Source organism: Anser brachyrhynchus, assembly GCF_964034855.1.
Source record: "Anser brachyrhynchus genome assembly, chromosome: 26".
NCBI classification, from domain to species: Eukaryota; Metazoa; Chordata; class Aves; order Anseriformes; family Anatidae; genus Anser; species Anser brachyrhynchus.
Genome location: NC_137719.1, coordinates 5,520,336 through 5,533,827, shown reverse-complemented (window position 1 = coordinate 5,533,827; position 13,492 = coordinate 5,520,336). Strand labels below are relative to the sequence as shown.

The window sequence follows — 13,492 nt, the reverse complement described above, 5'->3', positions numbered from 1 at the left end:
TAATTTGGTGGAATTCGAAAAGACTTCCAAGAGTTATTTAGAGGCAGAATAAAGAGGACTTTATTGGTTAGCAGCTGTGTCAAAGGGCTGAATGCATGCCAGAACTCCCACATAGACCTGTTAAGGTATTCTGTTCAAAATGACCATTTTTTCAGTGGCTACTTCTATCAAAAAGGTTCACTGACATGATTTTAAAAAGGTCCTTTGGGGAGGAAGAAAGGAAAATCAAGTTTTAAGTGTCATTATTCCACTTTAGCACAGGCAGAAGGGTTTCAGGACTAAGACCTGAAGTAGTTCTAGATCTGTTTCGCCTTTTTCTTCCCCAAAATTACTTTGCAAATAAAACAAGACAGTTGGTTGTTTCAGAAGGAGCGAACAATTAGTGTGGCTAGTTTCCTGGTGCTCGGCACAGCACTTTCCTGAAGAACTGTGGGCATCATACAGGCCTCGGTGGTATATTCTCCCAAGTTTGTTTTAAATAGAAGCATACTGGGTGTATTTCCAATATTTCTGGCTGCTGTACAACTCTTTACAGGATTTCCCTCAAGGGACAGAGCAGCTAGAAACACGTCAGAAACAGACTCCCCAGGGGAGCAGCATTTCTCTGGCATACACTAAACAATATTTTCTTTTGGCAACACGACAGGTTTATCTGCAGTATGAACAGGTGAGCCTTGGCGCGTGACTCCTATGTGATGTTGTAGAACCGATGCAAAACAAGAAGTTCCTGTGGTTACTGAGCTTAAAAACACCGACTGATTTTTCAGAGGGATGAGGCAAACAGAATTACGACAGCCATTTATTTTTTAAGTGGAGGACAGTTGCCAGAAGTCCTCGGTACAGCTATTTCAGAGTAAGAGTTTACTACTTAGACAAGGGAACGGTAGATTAAACTTCCAGCAAACATCTTTTATTGAACATTCCCTCAAGATACCTGCTGGGAATGTTCTTAATCTTGCCCCCTCCCTGTAAGGACTACTTACTCCCCAGAAACATACACACATTATTAGAAGCCCAGGTTAGACAGCAGTACAAACAGACCCATACTTTTTTTTGTTTACAGATGTTTGGTCTCCAGTGCTTGAAAGGACTAAATTGCCTGTAATAATAACTATCAAGAAAGCTCTTTGGGTAATTAACAAAGCTGACATGACAAACAAACCCAAAGAAGTAATTCCCCCAGCTCTAACATGAAATTAATGCATTATTTCTGCCCTTTCAACACTGTAGTCAGAAAAATCCTGTAAGTCAAGGCAGTAAGGTCGACTCCATGACTTCATCGCAGGCAGATCATCAATAAACTATTTGCTGCACAAGGTATGTTTATTTTGTCAATGTGCTGGCTCCTTTTTCGCCAAGGAGTTTCGAATCAATACCCAGCCATTGAGACTTCCAACCTGCTTCGATTTCATAGATATTTCTGTCCAGCGGAAAAAAAAATCAGTGGAATTGAACTGCGAGAGCATCCTCCGTTCTGTCTTAACTCAGAGTAAACGGAAAAGAGGTGAAAGAAGTTTCCATTAGAAAATCTAGCACAGCCAAGAACACTCTGGTATCTCCACCTCTCAACACAAACTCCTTCCGTAGCTGTACCTTCAGCATCCTATGTTCTCAGAGCTGCCCACAACCCGGGAAATCTTGGGCTTTTTGCATGCCAGAGAACAAGACACGTTCTTGTAGCAGCTTGCCCCAGAAGTAAATGTAGGCTGCAGAAAGAAAGGATATGGCAATTTAAACCACATCTCAGCATTAACTTCTGCCAGAGCTCGCAGAAAGCAAATGAAGCCCATTTATTCATACAAGCACACACATTTTTGATCGTACAATGAAGTGCATTGAATTGTCCCAGTGTACGGAAGAGCCACTTCCACCAGAACTCAGAAGTTCGGACTCCAGGACAGAAGAGGCGTCCCTTTCCCTGTCCTCTTCAATATTTAAGTCACCGTTTTTCTGGATGGCAATGATGCTTTGCCTGTTTTCTTCTCTAGGCTGTTTTTGTTCACTGCTGAACAGGACTCTGCTGTGCCTAGTGCAGCTGCCTTTGTAGTCCCTTACTGTGCTTCTTCAAAGCACCTGAAACAGGCAAAACTTTGGGTACAGACTGCAAGCAGAGTCATATTCTGTTACTGCCAGTTTAAGATGGAGTAATAAAAGCTTGTTGACTTAGAGCAAGGCAAGCTGCACTTCACTTTATTGTTCTTCATTAGAAATACAAGTTTAAAAAAACCCTAAAGCTTCCAGTCAAAGAGGCTGGCAGGATTAATAAATAAGGGACACATTTTAATGGGGGTATTGTCAGCATCACCCCTTCTTTTACAAAATAGATGTGACAAAATTACAACATTCACCCCACCCCTTACTGCATTTCCAATACATTTCAGAAGAGGAATGACTTTCCTAAATCCTAAACTGACATGGCTTCATATAAATCAATCTCCTATCACAGCCAGGAGAGAGGAGGAATAAGACAAAATCTCCTCAGCATCACTTTAATATCAGCATCTAGCCTGATTGCTTGTACATTCATTTAAGATAAGGTTTCCTAGCAACCCCAAGGATTTGTAATTAACATTGGGCTTTGACAAAGACAGGTTTATACATCCCCCAGTTTTACCTCTAGCTATAAACTGCATATAGTTACAAAACTGAGTTCAGTTTAAATAAAACATCTTGGAAGCAGTTTAACATTTAAATAGTAGAGACACTCCTTCAGGTGGCAAACCTGACTTAAAAATGATATTCTAAAATAGCTCTTTTTGGTCCCACATGGTAGTAATACCTTGCTGGGCTATTTCAAGTACACCAGTGTGATTTAGATAAGCCAGGGAGATTTGAAGAGCATAAATCTGAGATACCAATGCAGTTCCAGCACTGTAAGAGTCAAAATTAGATCCTTTGTTCTGTGACAACTAGAACAGCTAAGACTAGACATCCCTCTTTTCCTAAACTCAAGTATTACAGCCTTTGCTGTTTACTGTTATTCACTACCAATAACAATGAAGTAAAATATCCATGTACTATCATTATTGTAATGCCTACAAGGATAGGAGATGCAGTTACTAGCCATCATGCTGCTTGAAGGAGCCAAAAGTTATCAGTGCCATTACTCAGCTTAGTTTTACGATTATTGACGTTGGTAGCATTAAATCCTAACTAGTCAGCTACAAAGCCTATGGTGAAAAGCATGAAACACCCATAAGCGTCATCCTAGAGGTGAATCTATGTTACATGCACAGAGCTAAAGCCTTACTAAATAAGACAAATGGCCCCACCAGCATCTGAACAGCTAACTGCATTAAGGAAATATAAAACTGTCTCTAACAATGACAAATTCCTCACGCAGCTTCAGCAGCACAGCTGGAGCCCCCACCTTCCTCACTCCCTTTCCTGGCCAACACTGAAAGGAGCGAGCCAGCTGTAATGCCAGGAGAAGTCAAAGCTGATAACAGAAGGCAAGAGCGAGTGATATATTGGCTAGGAGAAAACAGGAAAAATCTCAGCTTAACGGTGTGTTACTTAAAAGCAATTGAAGACAGCACTTCTCTTAACAAGCCAACAGGAGACCCCCGGTGTAACAGCATTGTTCCCCCTGAACAGAGGGTCACAGCCTTGTGTTAGGGGACAGGCAGCTTAGGCTCATGGCAGAGTGGAGAGAAGAGTCCAGATGTGAGGCACCCACGGCTGACAGACACAGGAGAGATGCCCTACAAGCAGGAAGATATACAAACTACAAGCAGGAAGATATGTTTTCTGCATCATGTCTTGAAGCAATAATGTGCTTCTAACAGAAGTTATACAACTGGATGAAAGAAAATAGTAAAGGGAGCAGCACTAGATAAACTTGTATAAACTAACATTACCGAAGTTGCAGAAATGAGATTTTTGATATTGCTAAAATCTGCACAGAGGAAAATCTGAACCTCAGCAGCCTGACCCTTTGCTGCTGCACACTGAGCACATCACCTCCCTTTATCCCTTTGCATGTGTTCCTACAGAAATAGTGACTGAGACAGTGCTCAGACCCAAACAAGGCCATTACTTGCCATCTTCTTTTCGTCTAAAAGAGATTCACAACTGATCCACCCTCCCTGATGTACAGGCTTCCTCTGGTTCATTGGAGACCCATCTGCTCTGAACAAGACACAAGCCTACTCAGTGCACATAAACAAGAACCATGCTCTGTAGGAGTCACACATCAATGTGAAGCTAAGGAGCCACTGTGAGCCACAGCTCTCTATTTATTCCCATCCACTACACAGGCAGTGCTGTGGTGACGAGTGTTAACTGGAAACAGCCGAAAATCTTTTACACCAACACATTTCTACTGTCTGAAGAGGGGCTTGGACAGAGCTATATGCTAAAGGAATGGCTTACTTTCCCTTAACAAAACATTCACATTGGACATTGTTTATGCTCTGAAACACTGTGAACAGTTTTGGAACATTACACTAATATTGACATACCAGCTATACTTCTATCTGAAATACTTTTATTGAAGTCATAATATTACCATTTACCCACAGAAACACAATGGTTTTTCTTATGAGAGCTTTGAATTTCACTTTTACTTTCAAGTGAACTAAGAACCAGCCAAAAGGAAACCACTATGTACATATATTTTTATCAGCAGTTACATTTGAGTCCTCGGTGGCTTTTCAAGTATTTTGGGGTTCTCATTTCTGAGTTCCTCCTGCCCCATTAAACTAGGGGATTTCCACAATGATAGAAGTCTTTCCCCAGCCACTTCTATTGCAGATTGTCCTGCTTTAAATCACTTCTCCATAGGCTGAAGTGGCAAAACGCAGCAAAAATCAAACACTTTTTTCCCTTTCAAGCACTGTCATAGACTCTGGGTCAATTAGGACTAGCAAAACAAAAAAGACAGGTAAAATCAGAGTGACAAAGTCAAGCTTGGAGCTATATTAAAGCATGAGATAAAGCTCAGATGTGACAGGATTTTTAGACTAAATAACCTGCTCATCTGAGAGCTCTTCCACGTCTTTAGCTTGATCTTTTCTGTTCATATAGAGTAGGCTGCAAAGGTCAGGAAATATCAGATAGAGAAATGAGCTCTTACAATCTTTACTATTCCCAGGACACCAGGAAAAGGTAGCATCTTTCTGCAGTCTTTGGCACAACAAGCTTTTCAATAGTCAGCTTAGACATTTGAGTAACTCAAAATCCCTGTTGCATAGCCTTTGAGTTGTATAACCTTTGTATTGACAGTAGATTTTCAAGGTTGTTTTGAGGGGTTTTCTTCCCTCTCACCTCCACACAAGCCGCCTGCATAGCTCTGCTGCTAAAAGGTTGCCAACAGTACTCAGCTTTAGAAATTGATACAGCAAAGCCTCCTACTTGTTTCAGAATATAAGCAGAAAAAGATTATTCCCTTCCTTGGAAGGAAGAAAGTAAGAAATTTGAATAAGACTTATCTCTCAAGCAGAGCCCCCTTGGCCTCATTTAGCACCCTGAGAACTTCAGGATTAAAGATGCCCTGGAGCCACACTACACAGTACCTCAGCCATAACACACCACATCCATAAATTCTATTTTAATAGTATCCAGACACTCTACTTTTTAAGCAGGAGCCAGTTTTCCAGCCGGCTGAGATCCCACAGCTCCTGAGCCCATTATTTTTGTTGCTACTTACCAAACCACCTCGAAGAATGAGAATAAACACGACCGGGCACTATCACCACAGACCCTTACCGAGGCACACCACAAACCCATCCCTCCACCCTGAGCTGCTTCAGGACCCTCCGTTGATCAGAGAAACCCCCTTTGCCAGATGCCCTTTGACTCACACAAGAAGTGGCAGCTTTTCTCCTTACCCCTTCCTCATTTCTGAGTGCTTGAATTACTCCCCCTTTTCTGAAGCACACAACTTAAATAACAATGGGGATACTTAAGGCATTAATTATCAGGGGCTGCAGGCCCAGCACAGGTCTCAGGCCCCTTACTCAACCAGCCGCCATTTCCCTGTTGGGCAGTGGCAGCTCCTATGCAGCTCCAACACTACGTCGATGCCATACACTAGATTATTTCACCTTAAAAATAAAACATAAGCCTGCTCAGTTAGGCACATTTTCCCTCAGAAACCCCTGCCTTCAGCGCCCAGAAGCCCTCAAACCCACAAAGCTGTCCCTCACCCGAAGCAGCCATGTCCGAGCACTGCTCTCCGCCCTGGGGGCGTGGGGGGGGGGGGGGGGGTTATTGTTGTGGCCATTTTTTGTTGGGTTATTCAGTGTGCTTTGGACGACGCTGTGGAGAAGCAGTGTGGGCGGAGTGGGTGCTGGTGCCTCTCCTCTCGTGTGGAAGAAGGAAAAAGGGGTTTTAAGCACAAGCTCTGAGTCCCACCTCAACGTGATCCCAATGGACACAGTGTCTCCGGATTCTTGCCCTTAGTGGCATTTATGTCTGGCCTGCTGGGGTAAGTCTCTGGGGTTTGTTCCTTGGCTGCCTTGAGCTGCCTCTGCCTGCCACGTGGAGCTGGGGGATGCCCACATCCCAAAGAGCGGCCAAATGGTGCTGTTGGGGCTGGTCCTGAGGCGTGCGCTCGGGCTTCTGTCAAGCACCAAGAGGGTGCAGAGAAAGGGGGAAAAACCCCCAGGCTTTAAAAAGTGTCTTTGTTTGCCCTTTGGATCGTTCTGATGTATGATTTTATTTTATTTGTTGTTTTTATCATACTCCAACCTGGCATACTTCTCAGCATCAAAGAACATTGCTTTATTGTGACATTTTCAAATGAAAACTACATGGCAGTAATAGCTTTCTAAAGAGCATTCATTTAGCCTGGCAACATTTATATGTGGCAGGGAAAAGAAGAAGGGGAGAAAGCCCAACTCTGTGTAAAACTGGTGCTTTGAGCAAAACTCTATGATGATTATTTAGCAAACAAGCTCCCCTATTAGAATGGCAGAGAGGAAGATTGCATATCTAGACTAAATTACACTTTACAGGGAGATGGCACAGAATGGCTTTCTGCTGAGGTTACACTTAAATTATAGCTGTTGCTAAAGCAAACAGCTCACAGTTTATATGTGAATTTGAATTATGTATCCGGCAGGCAGTATGTTTATGGAAAAAATAAAGTCAAGTCAATAGATTACTAAATTGCTACCACATTCGTAAAGGACAAAAATAGCTATAGTAGTAGGACATCAAAAACAAGCCACAAACAGGCATTATTCACCATTGTCCACAGTTCTTGAGAAGAACAGCTTGGCTCTTGAACACCCCTGGAGTCATTGCCGGTGACTGATTGAACTGTAAGGTAACTAGAGAAGTTTCTGACTGTTCAGAGTGCTTAATGTTTCATCTGTGACCCTTCACACCTTAAAAACGGTTGTCCAATGCTTTGGGGAAATATGTTCTTAGGTGTTTGGAGCGTGGTGGTGAATGGTTTTAGTAGGAAGCTCTTCCCCACTTCCATCTGTATGGGTTCCATTCTCAAGAAAGGTGGATTTTTTCTCCTGTTCCAAGGAAATTGTTATTTTTTTTCCATTGTTATTAATGTGAGTGGAGCATATAGAGTCTCTAATAAAGATCCAGGTGGTATTGTTTTATCATTAGAAAGGGAGAGGTGTACAAGTCAACACCTCTCTCTGTTGTAGGCTGAATTATCCTGAGTAGTCCCGGAAAAGACTGAGCATTCATGTACTGTGTATTTACTATGTCCTGTCTAATTGTTTTTAATTAGAACTACAAGCCTTAAATTCGTGATCTGGTAACTAATGCTAGGGTCACTGGGATGTTCCACTCACCAGCCTTTCTATTAGAACCAAAATAAAAAGATAATGCAAGATTCAGTCAAGCATCTTCTGTGTAACATTTCAAACTGTCACTTAATATACAAAACATTTCTGAGCAAGGGAGATTTTTTGTACTCCCACCCTGTTATTCCTTTGTGATCACTTCTCTAACAAGGCCTTTGACAGCAGAACATGGCTTCTGACTTGTGACCAAAACTGCAGCTCAGTTCCTCCCCTCGTCTCCCCCTTCATTCCCCTTCCTTGTGCAATGGAAGCCATCAGGTCATACTTAATGTCCCCACTAAAAGACACTGGTTATCAAATAATTATTTCTGCTACCATTTTGTTAACCCTTTAGTACACCAGCAACAGACTTAACCTAGGGGTTAAAAAAAGAAGGGATGGGGGGGGGGGGAGAATGTGTTCAAAATGTGTAGGAAAACTATATTATAAAGCCAGGAATTGGAAGAGATGAGAATATGACTGGTGTGAAAAGGAAGAACCACCTTGGGAACTGATGATCTTTTAGTAAAAGCAGCAGTAGCACATACTGTAAGGCTGCAGAGCTTCTGAAGAGCTAGAAATGTGTGCGTGTGCATCTTGGAATACTTTTTAAGAGTTGTTTTTGTTTGTTTGTTTTTTGTAAGGCTAATAATGAACTTTCAAAACAAATCTTGGAAATGGAGTATTAAGCCTTGAGATGATTAAAAAGCTCTTAAGTCTTGAACATGACGCTATCAATGCTAAATCCTTGAAAGTAAGGAGTAAGGGCAAGAAATGGAAGATGGAGGCTGTCCTAAATATTTTCCTTTACTGAAATGTAACGGGCCACCCTTGAACTCTGAGGGAGACGTAAAATGATGCACTAGATATTTTTTCCTGTCCATAAGTACCAGCTTCATATAAAGTGCTTCTGAGAGTGAGGAACTGCAGCTGCTGAGCAAATGGAGAGCCACGAACCAGAGGCAGAAGAAAGAAAATGGAAACCTGAAAGCATATGTGGAATGCAAAGGCTGATGCTGTGTAGTTGGTGTAATGGTAGAAAATGAGGTGCTTCAGGTATTTCAAGCATATGGATGTGTAAGATACTTCCACAAACTTTGGAATAGTAAGTTATTCTTCAATAAGTGATGAAGAGAGGGTAAGTAAAAAGAAGAAAAACAGGGAAAAAAATGGATGAGTAATAACTACTGCTGTTGTGCCTGAAAGAAGTCTTTTCCCTTAAATACCCATCATGTATGTGTTTATGAAGCCAAAAGGTCCTTTTGATTTGTTCTAATACAATTCCACATGATATGAATCAAGCTTATGGAATGTCTCCCAGTAGTTGTGGCATCTTGTGTGCCAAAGTGACCTGTTATACACTGACTTTCTAATGTGGAGGTAGAAATACGGGGAGCTTGTACGTAGCTTCACTAAGGCTCCTCTGAAGAACTGGAGTGTGAGACCATTTGCCTATGAGCTGCACCAGAGCGAGCTTTCTTGAGATCTTACATCTTAATTGGCTTAGGATATAACACCAGAGAATAGGTCAGAGGGACAGAGCTATTTGTCAGACTTATTACTAACACCGGGCAGGTTTAGTGCGTAGTCCTCCCGGGGAGGAAACGCGTTCTGTGTATTGAGTATGGGAGAGAGAGTGAGTAGATGGAGTTGGGCAGTAAATCTAGAGATAAATGACTCATGAAGATGGAAGCAGCCCATAACTTGTTCATGCATAACAGAGAAAGGTTGAGATAAATAAGGGATTTTTTTTTTTCCTGGGAAATGTAGGAATTGAGAGAAATAGGTGGGGGAGATGGCGTCTCAGCAGACTGTGACAAGAGTAGCTTATGCAACGAAGCATTAACGATGGCCAAAAAGTGAAAATTAATCCTTTGTCTTGGCATTTGCTTGTGTGTTGAGATATAGCCAGCAGGAGTCCATGTGTGGACTTGAGCTTAAATTCACAGCACATTTATTTTGTGGAAACGATTCCTGAGTGGCATCCAGAAGGGCTGGGTGCAGTCCCTGTTTCTTCCCAGATCTGGGTCAGCTGGAGAGAATGACAGGAGCAGCACCGCCAAGCTCCCCACCTGCAGTTTTCTGGTCTTAGGCCAGTTTCCTGAAAGAACAAAAATTCAGCAATAGCACATGTGTGTGTGTCAGTGTGCCTTCAGGCCTGGGAGAGTTTCTTACTGTGTTCAGATATTGCATCTAGAGCAATGGGCTCAGACTCTTTGGGGAGATGCTAGGTCTTAATGAAACATAAATAAGAATAAAGATGGATTGGTCTGGATTTGGGGCAGAATGTAAGCAATAACCTTATAAAGAAGCACTTGGGATTGTGGCAGTAATTCCTGAAGAATTAAATTCACACCTCCTTAACTTTCTTGTTTTTGTTGAGAACTTACCTGTTGTTGTATTACCAGTGAAGAATTAACTCAAGGTGCTTATTGTATAAGCCTATATGATGTTTCAGGGTGCAGTTGTGTTGTGATTCATAATGCCTTGGTCCCAGATGTTGTAGAATAACTGATACGCTGTCATGAAACAAAATACAGGTATATATCTTACTGAAAAAGCTATGAGCAAGTGCAGTCATCTTTTTATATATGCATGAACAGAAGTGCTGTTGGAAACTGCCAAATGATGTTGCATTGAAATACAATTTTTTTTACTAGAAGTCTCTCAGAAAACTTTCATTAAAATACTAAGAAATGAGTTTAGAATGGTAATCAACCAGCTTTAATGTGCAGCACCAAACACAAGGAGGCCAAAAACCTTTTCAACCTTTCTAGATTCTGCTATAATACAAACAATAAAAACCAATAATCTAATTATTCATTTCTTCCCTTTTATTTTTGAGGTATAAAAATACCAACATGAAGGGGGGGAGAAAGGAAGGACCCATAATTGTTTTACAGAAGCTATTAAAATGGGCTATTAAAATAAACTTAATGAATAGATATTAATATCTGGTTAAGGCTGCTCTGACCTCCTGTCTTACAGGTCCCATTTATGTCTTGTTTGATGAAAGTTCTCTGAGACTGCGAAGCAAAAGGGCAAACTGATTTATGAACAAGACTTATTGTTGCACTGGCAGATTTGTATAATGAGAAATATATTAAATCTAATGAAGGGAAAGCGTGCCTTTCCAAAGCAGTAAGTTTCCGCCATGATTAAGTGATTCAATATCCCTCAGTGGATTAATTTAGACAATGCAGGAGGGCATGCAGCCACTGTTGCAGCCTCTTGCTCTGATGACAAATGTTAAGCAATGTTAAGTATTTGTTTTCTGTTGCAAGTTGTAGTGATAAAGGGAGAAGACTTCCACTCACTGATGAGACAAGTCCCCCTGATGCCAGCGTACCCAGTGATTGTGGTAGAAGATGCACCAGAGCCTCTGTCGCTTTACGTTGCAGTGTCAGGGGCTGTTCCATTTGACAAAAACTGGCTGTAAACCTTATTTTTCATCCACCAGCCTCTATAGACTGAAACCAGGCCTTCAGCTCATTAGTCTAGTGTTCATAACCTTTAGTGTTTAGGTTTAGGGTGGGAGGGCAGGGTTAGAGTTGTTGCTGGCAGTACGTAGCTTTATTAGCTGCAGTTCAGATCTGCCGGTGCATTGGCCTGAGGTCCCTGCGGTCTGGGCTTGCTTGGCTTGTGACAGATCGATGTGCATGAAAACACAAAGCAGCAGGTCCTTCAAGTGCTAGACCGAGAAGATAGTCAGGAAAGATCAAGACGGCTTAATGTACGTGGGCAACATCGAAAGTACCTGCCTTCATTCAGGGCTTGGTCTTTGCAGTGTCTATGTTCTGGGCTGGGCAGATGTGTTAGAATGGGCTGTGCCTGAACTGACGTGTCTGGTTTTGAGGTGCTCCTAGAAATGGTCATGCTCAGTGTAGGTATGCCCTTAGAATTTGATGCTTGAAGCCTTGATGTCCTCGCAGTGAATCAGCAGAGCACTATTTGGGCAGCAGAGGCTGCAAGTAGATCCTTGATTTCTCTGCTTTGACGTATGAAAGGACAGACTTGGTTTTTTACCACAGTTTTTCTCCTGACACGACAACAACTTTCCCCTCCCACCACACTAAAAATATTGATTAAAGACAGGAATGCCTGTGGAGATGGTGGAAAACAAGGCCAAAGAAGCCAAACATTGATAAACTTAATTAAATTTCTAATGAAAACAGAGGCAGCCTGTGGTGATTACTCTGTGTAACTGAGACTAATACACCAATTAGGCTAATTCATCCCCCGGTGCTCTAAACACAGTTATAAACTTAATCCATATTTCTTCTCATATGTCAACAATTGATTTCCTTAGTTTGGGATGCTCCTGGTTTGGACACAGAAAGCAGCAGATACTTGTTCACTAGGGAGATGCTATGTAGGAACAGGTAATGTCCTCCTGGCTGGGTATTGTCCTCTAGGGAATCCCTTTTCTTTCTTTTCCAGTCTTTCAAAGGAACCCTAGTGTACACTGAACACATAATGAGCCTAGTTCAGGATATTAATTAGTGAATTCAGCAGTTGGAAACATTATCTGTGTTGGCACAAATGCATGATGGATGGAGAAATTCCATACGTCTTTGGGATGAGTGAAACCTGCACGAGGTGGAGCTCAAACCATTCGCTGGTCTTGCGTTTCTGGGCCTGGTGACCCGGCTTATATCCGGATTCTTTTTCAGTTTGGGGGCAAATTGCTTTGTACATTCTTCCAAATGTACCAGGGGAATAAGAATGTAGTATTGAAATAGCCTGACTCCTGTTTTATTTATAAAATGTCTTTGGATAGCAATTATTGAATCCCAGCTCTCTAAAAAAATAGATGTGGTTTAGAGCTGCGCAGGACCGGTTTGTGGTGAGCATATGAGCAGCTCTCCATCAGAACCCAGGCCTGAGCACCAGATTAATGCCTTTTGGTGAACTTGCAAAAGTTTTAGGACGTTTAAGCCTTTGACATCTCTGCACACAGGAGTTTTTCTGTTGCGTATGGGAATTGCAGAAAGGTCAGAGAGCACCTCGTGCCTGCTCGGTGTATCCAGGAAACAAATGGTGGGCAAAAGGAGGAAACATTTAGCAACTTTGGCTCAGTTGCGTGTCAGTAATGTAAAGTTAGATCAGCTAGTTAGATACAGTGGCTGTACCAAATAAGTACTGTCTCTGGCAATTAGCAACACTTAATTTTAAAAATGAGATAATATAATCAATTATGTCTTTTAATTTGCCAGACAGTATCTTACAGGGTTTAATTTTCTGCTACTACACCTTTCAAATTATCTTCAGGTGCTGTTTTGAATGCAATCATTGATGCTTATTCTGAACCTATTAGCACTGAAGGTGCCCCCCACATACAGCCTCTTCCAACCACCCACAAAATGCTGGTGATCATAGGCAGAGAAGGCGGCAGAAGACGTCTTGGTCCATTCAACCTTTCTCTGTCATCAAAACTTTTTGGTTTCCAGATCAGTGGGTGTGAATCTGTTCTGCTGCTCTATGAAACGCGTGTCTGGCATGTCTTATTTTTATCTCATCCTGCTGAAGGATAACACAAATTCAGGAGTTTTTACATGAGTAGATTAGAATTATTACCAGCAGGAGGATATGCTGTATGCAGATTGTGAATGGCATAAAGAGTGTGTGTATGCATGTATTTCCTTCCCTCCCTCTCTCTGAATCAGATAAGCTGTGCTGAGCTGCCTTGGGTTTGCACAGAATTTGGAATCAAGAGTTTAAAGGGTTTAAATTAAGGA

At 41.9% G+C, this 13,492-nt stretch overlaps 2 protein-coding genes across 3 annotated transcripts in view; one reads left to right on the top strand and one right to left on the bottom strand.

Moving 5' to 3' along the window:
- Positions 1–6,274, bottom strand: part of LOC308183008 (uncharacterized protein) — a 61,029-nt gene extending 54,755 nt beyond the window's left edge. For both annotated transcript variants that reach the window (XM_080568498.1, XM_080568497.1), the window contains exon 1: positions 5,651–6,274. In XM_080568498.1, coding sequence (XP_080424624.1) covers positions 5,651–5,730 — 80 coding nt within the window. In that variant the 5' untranslated portion in view covers positions 5,731–6,274. The remainder of the gene's footprint in view (positions 1–5,650) is intronic.
- A 56-nt stretch (positions 6,275–6,330) lies between these two features.
- Positions 6,331–13,492, top strand: part of DUSP26 (dual specificity phosphatase 26) — a 67,098-nt gene continuing 59,936 nt past the window's right edge. Inside the window, exon 1 of the mRNA XM_080568488.1 lies at positions 6,331–6,430. The gene's annotated coding sequence lies outside the window, so the exon portion shown is untranslated. The remainder of the gene's footprint in view (positions 6,431–13,492) is intronic.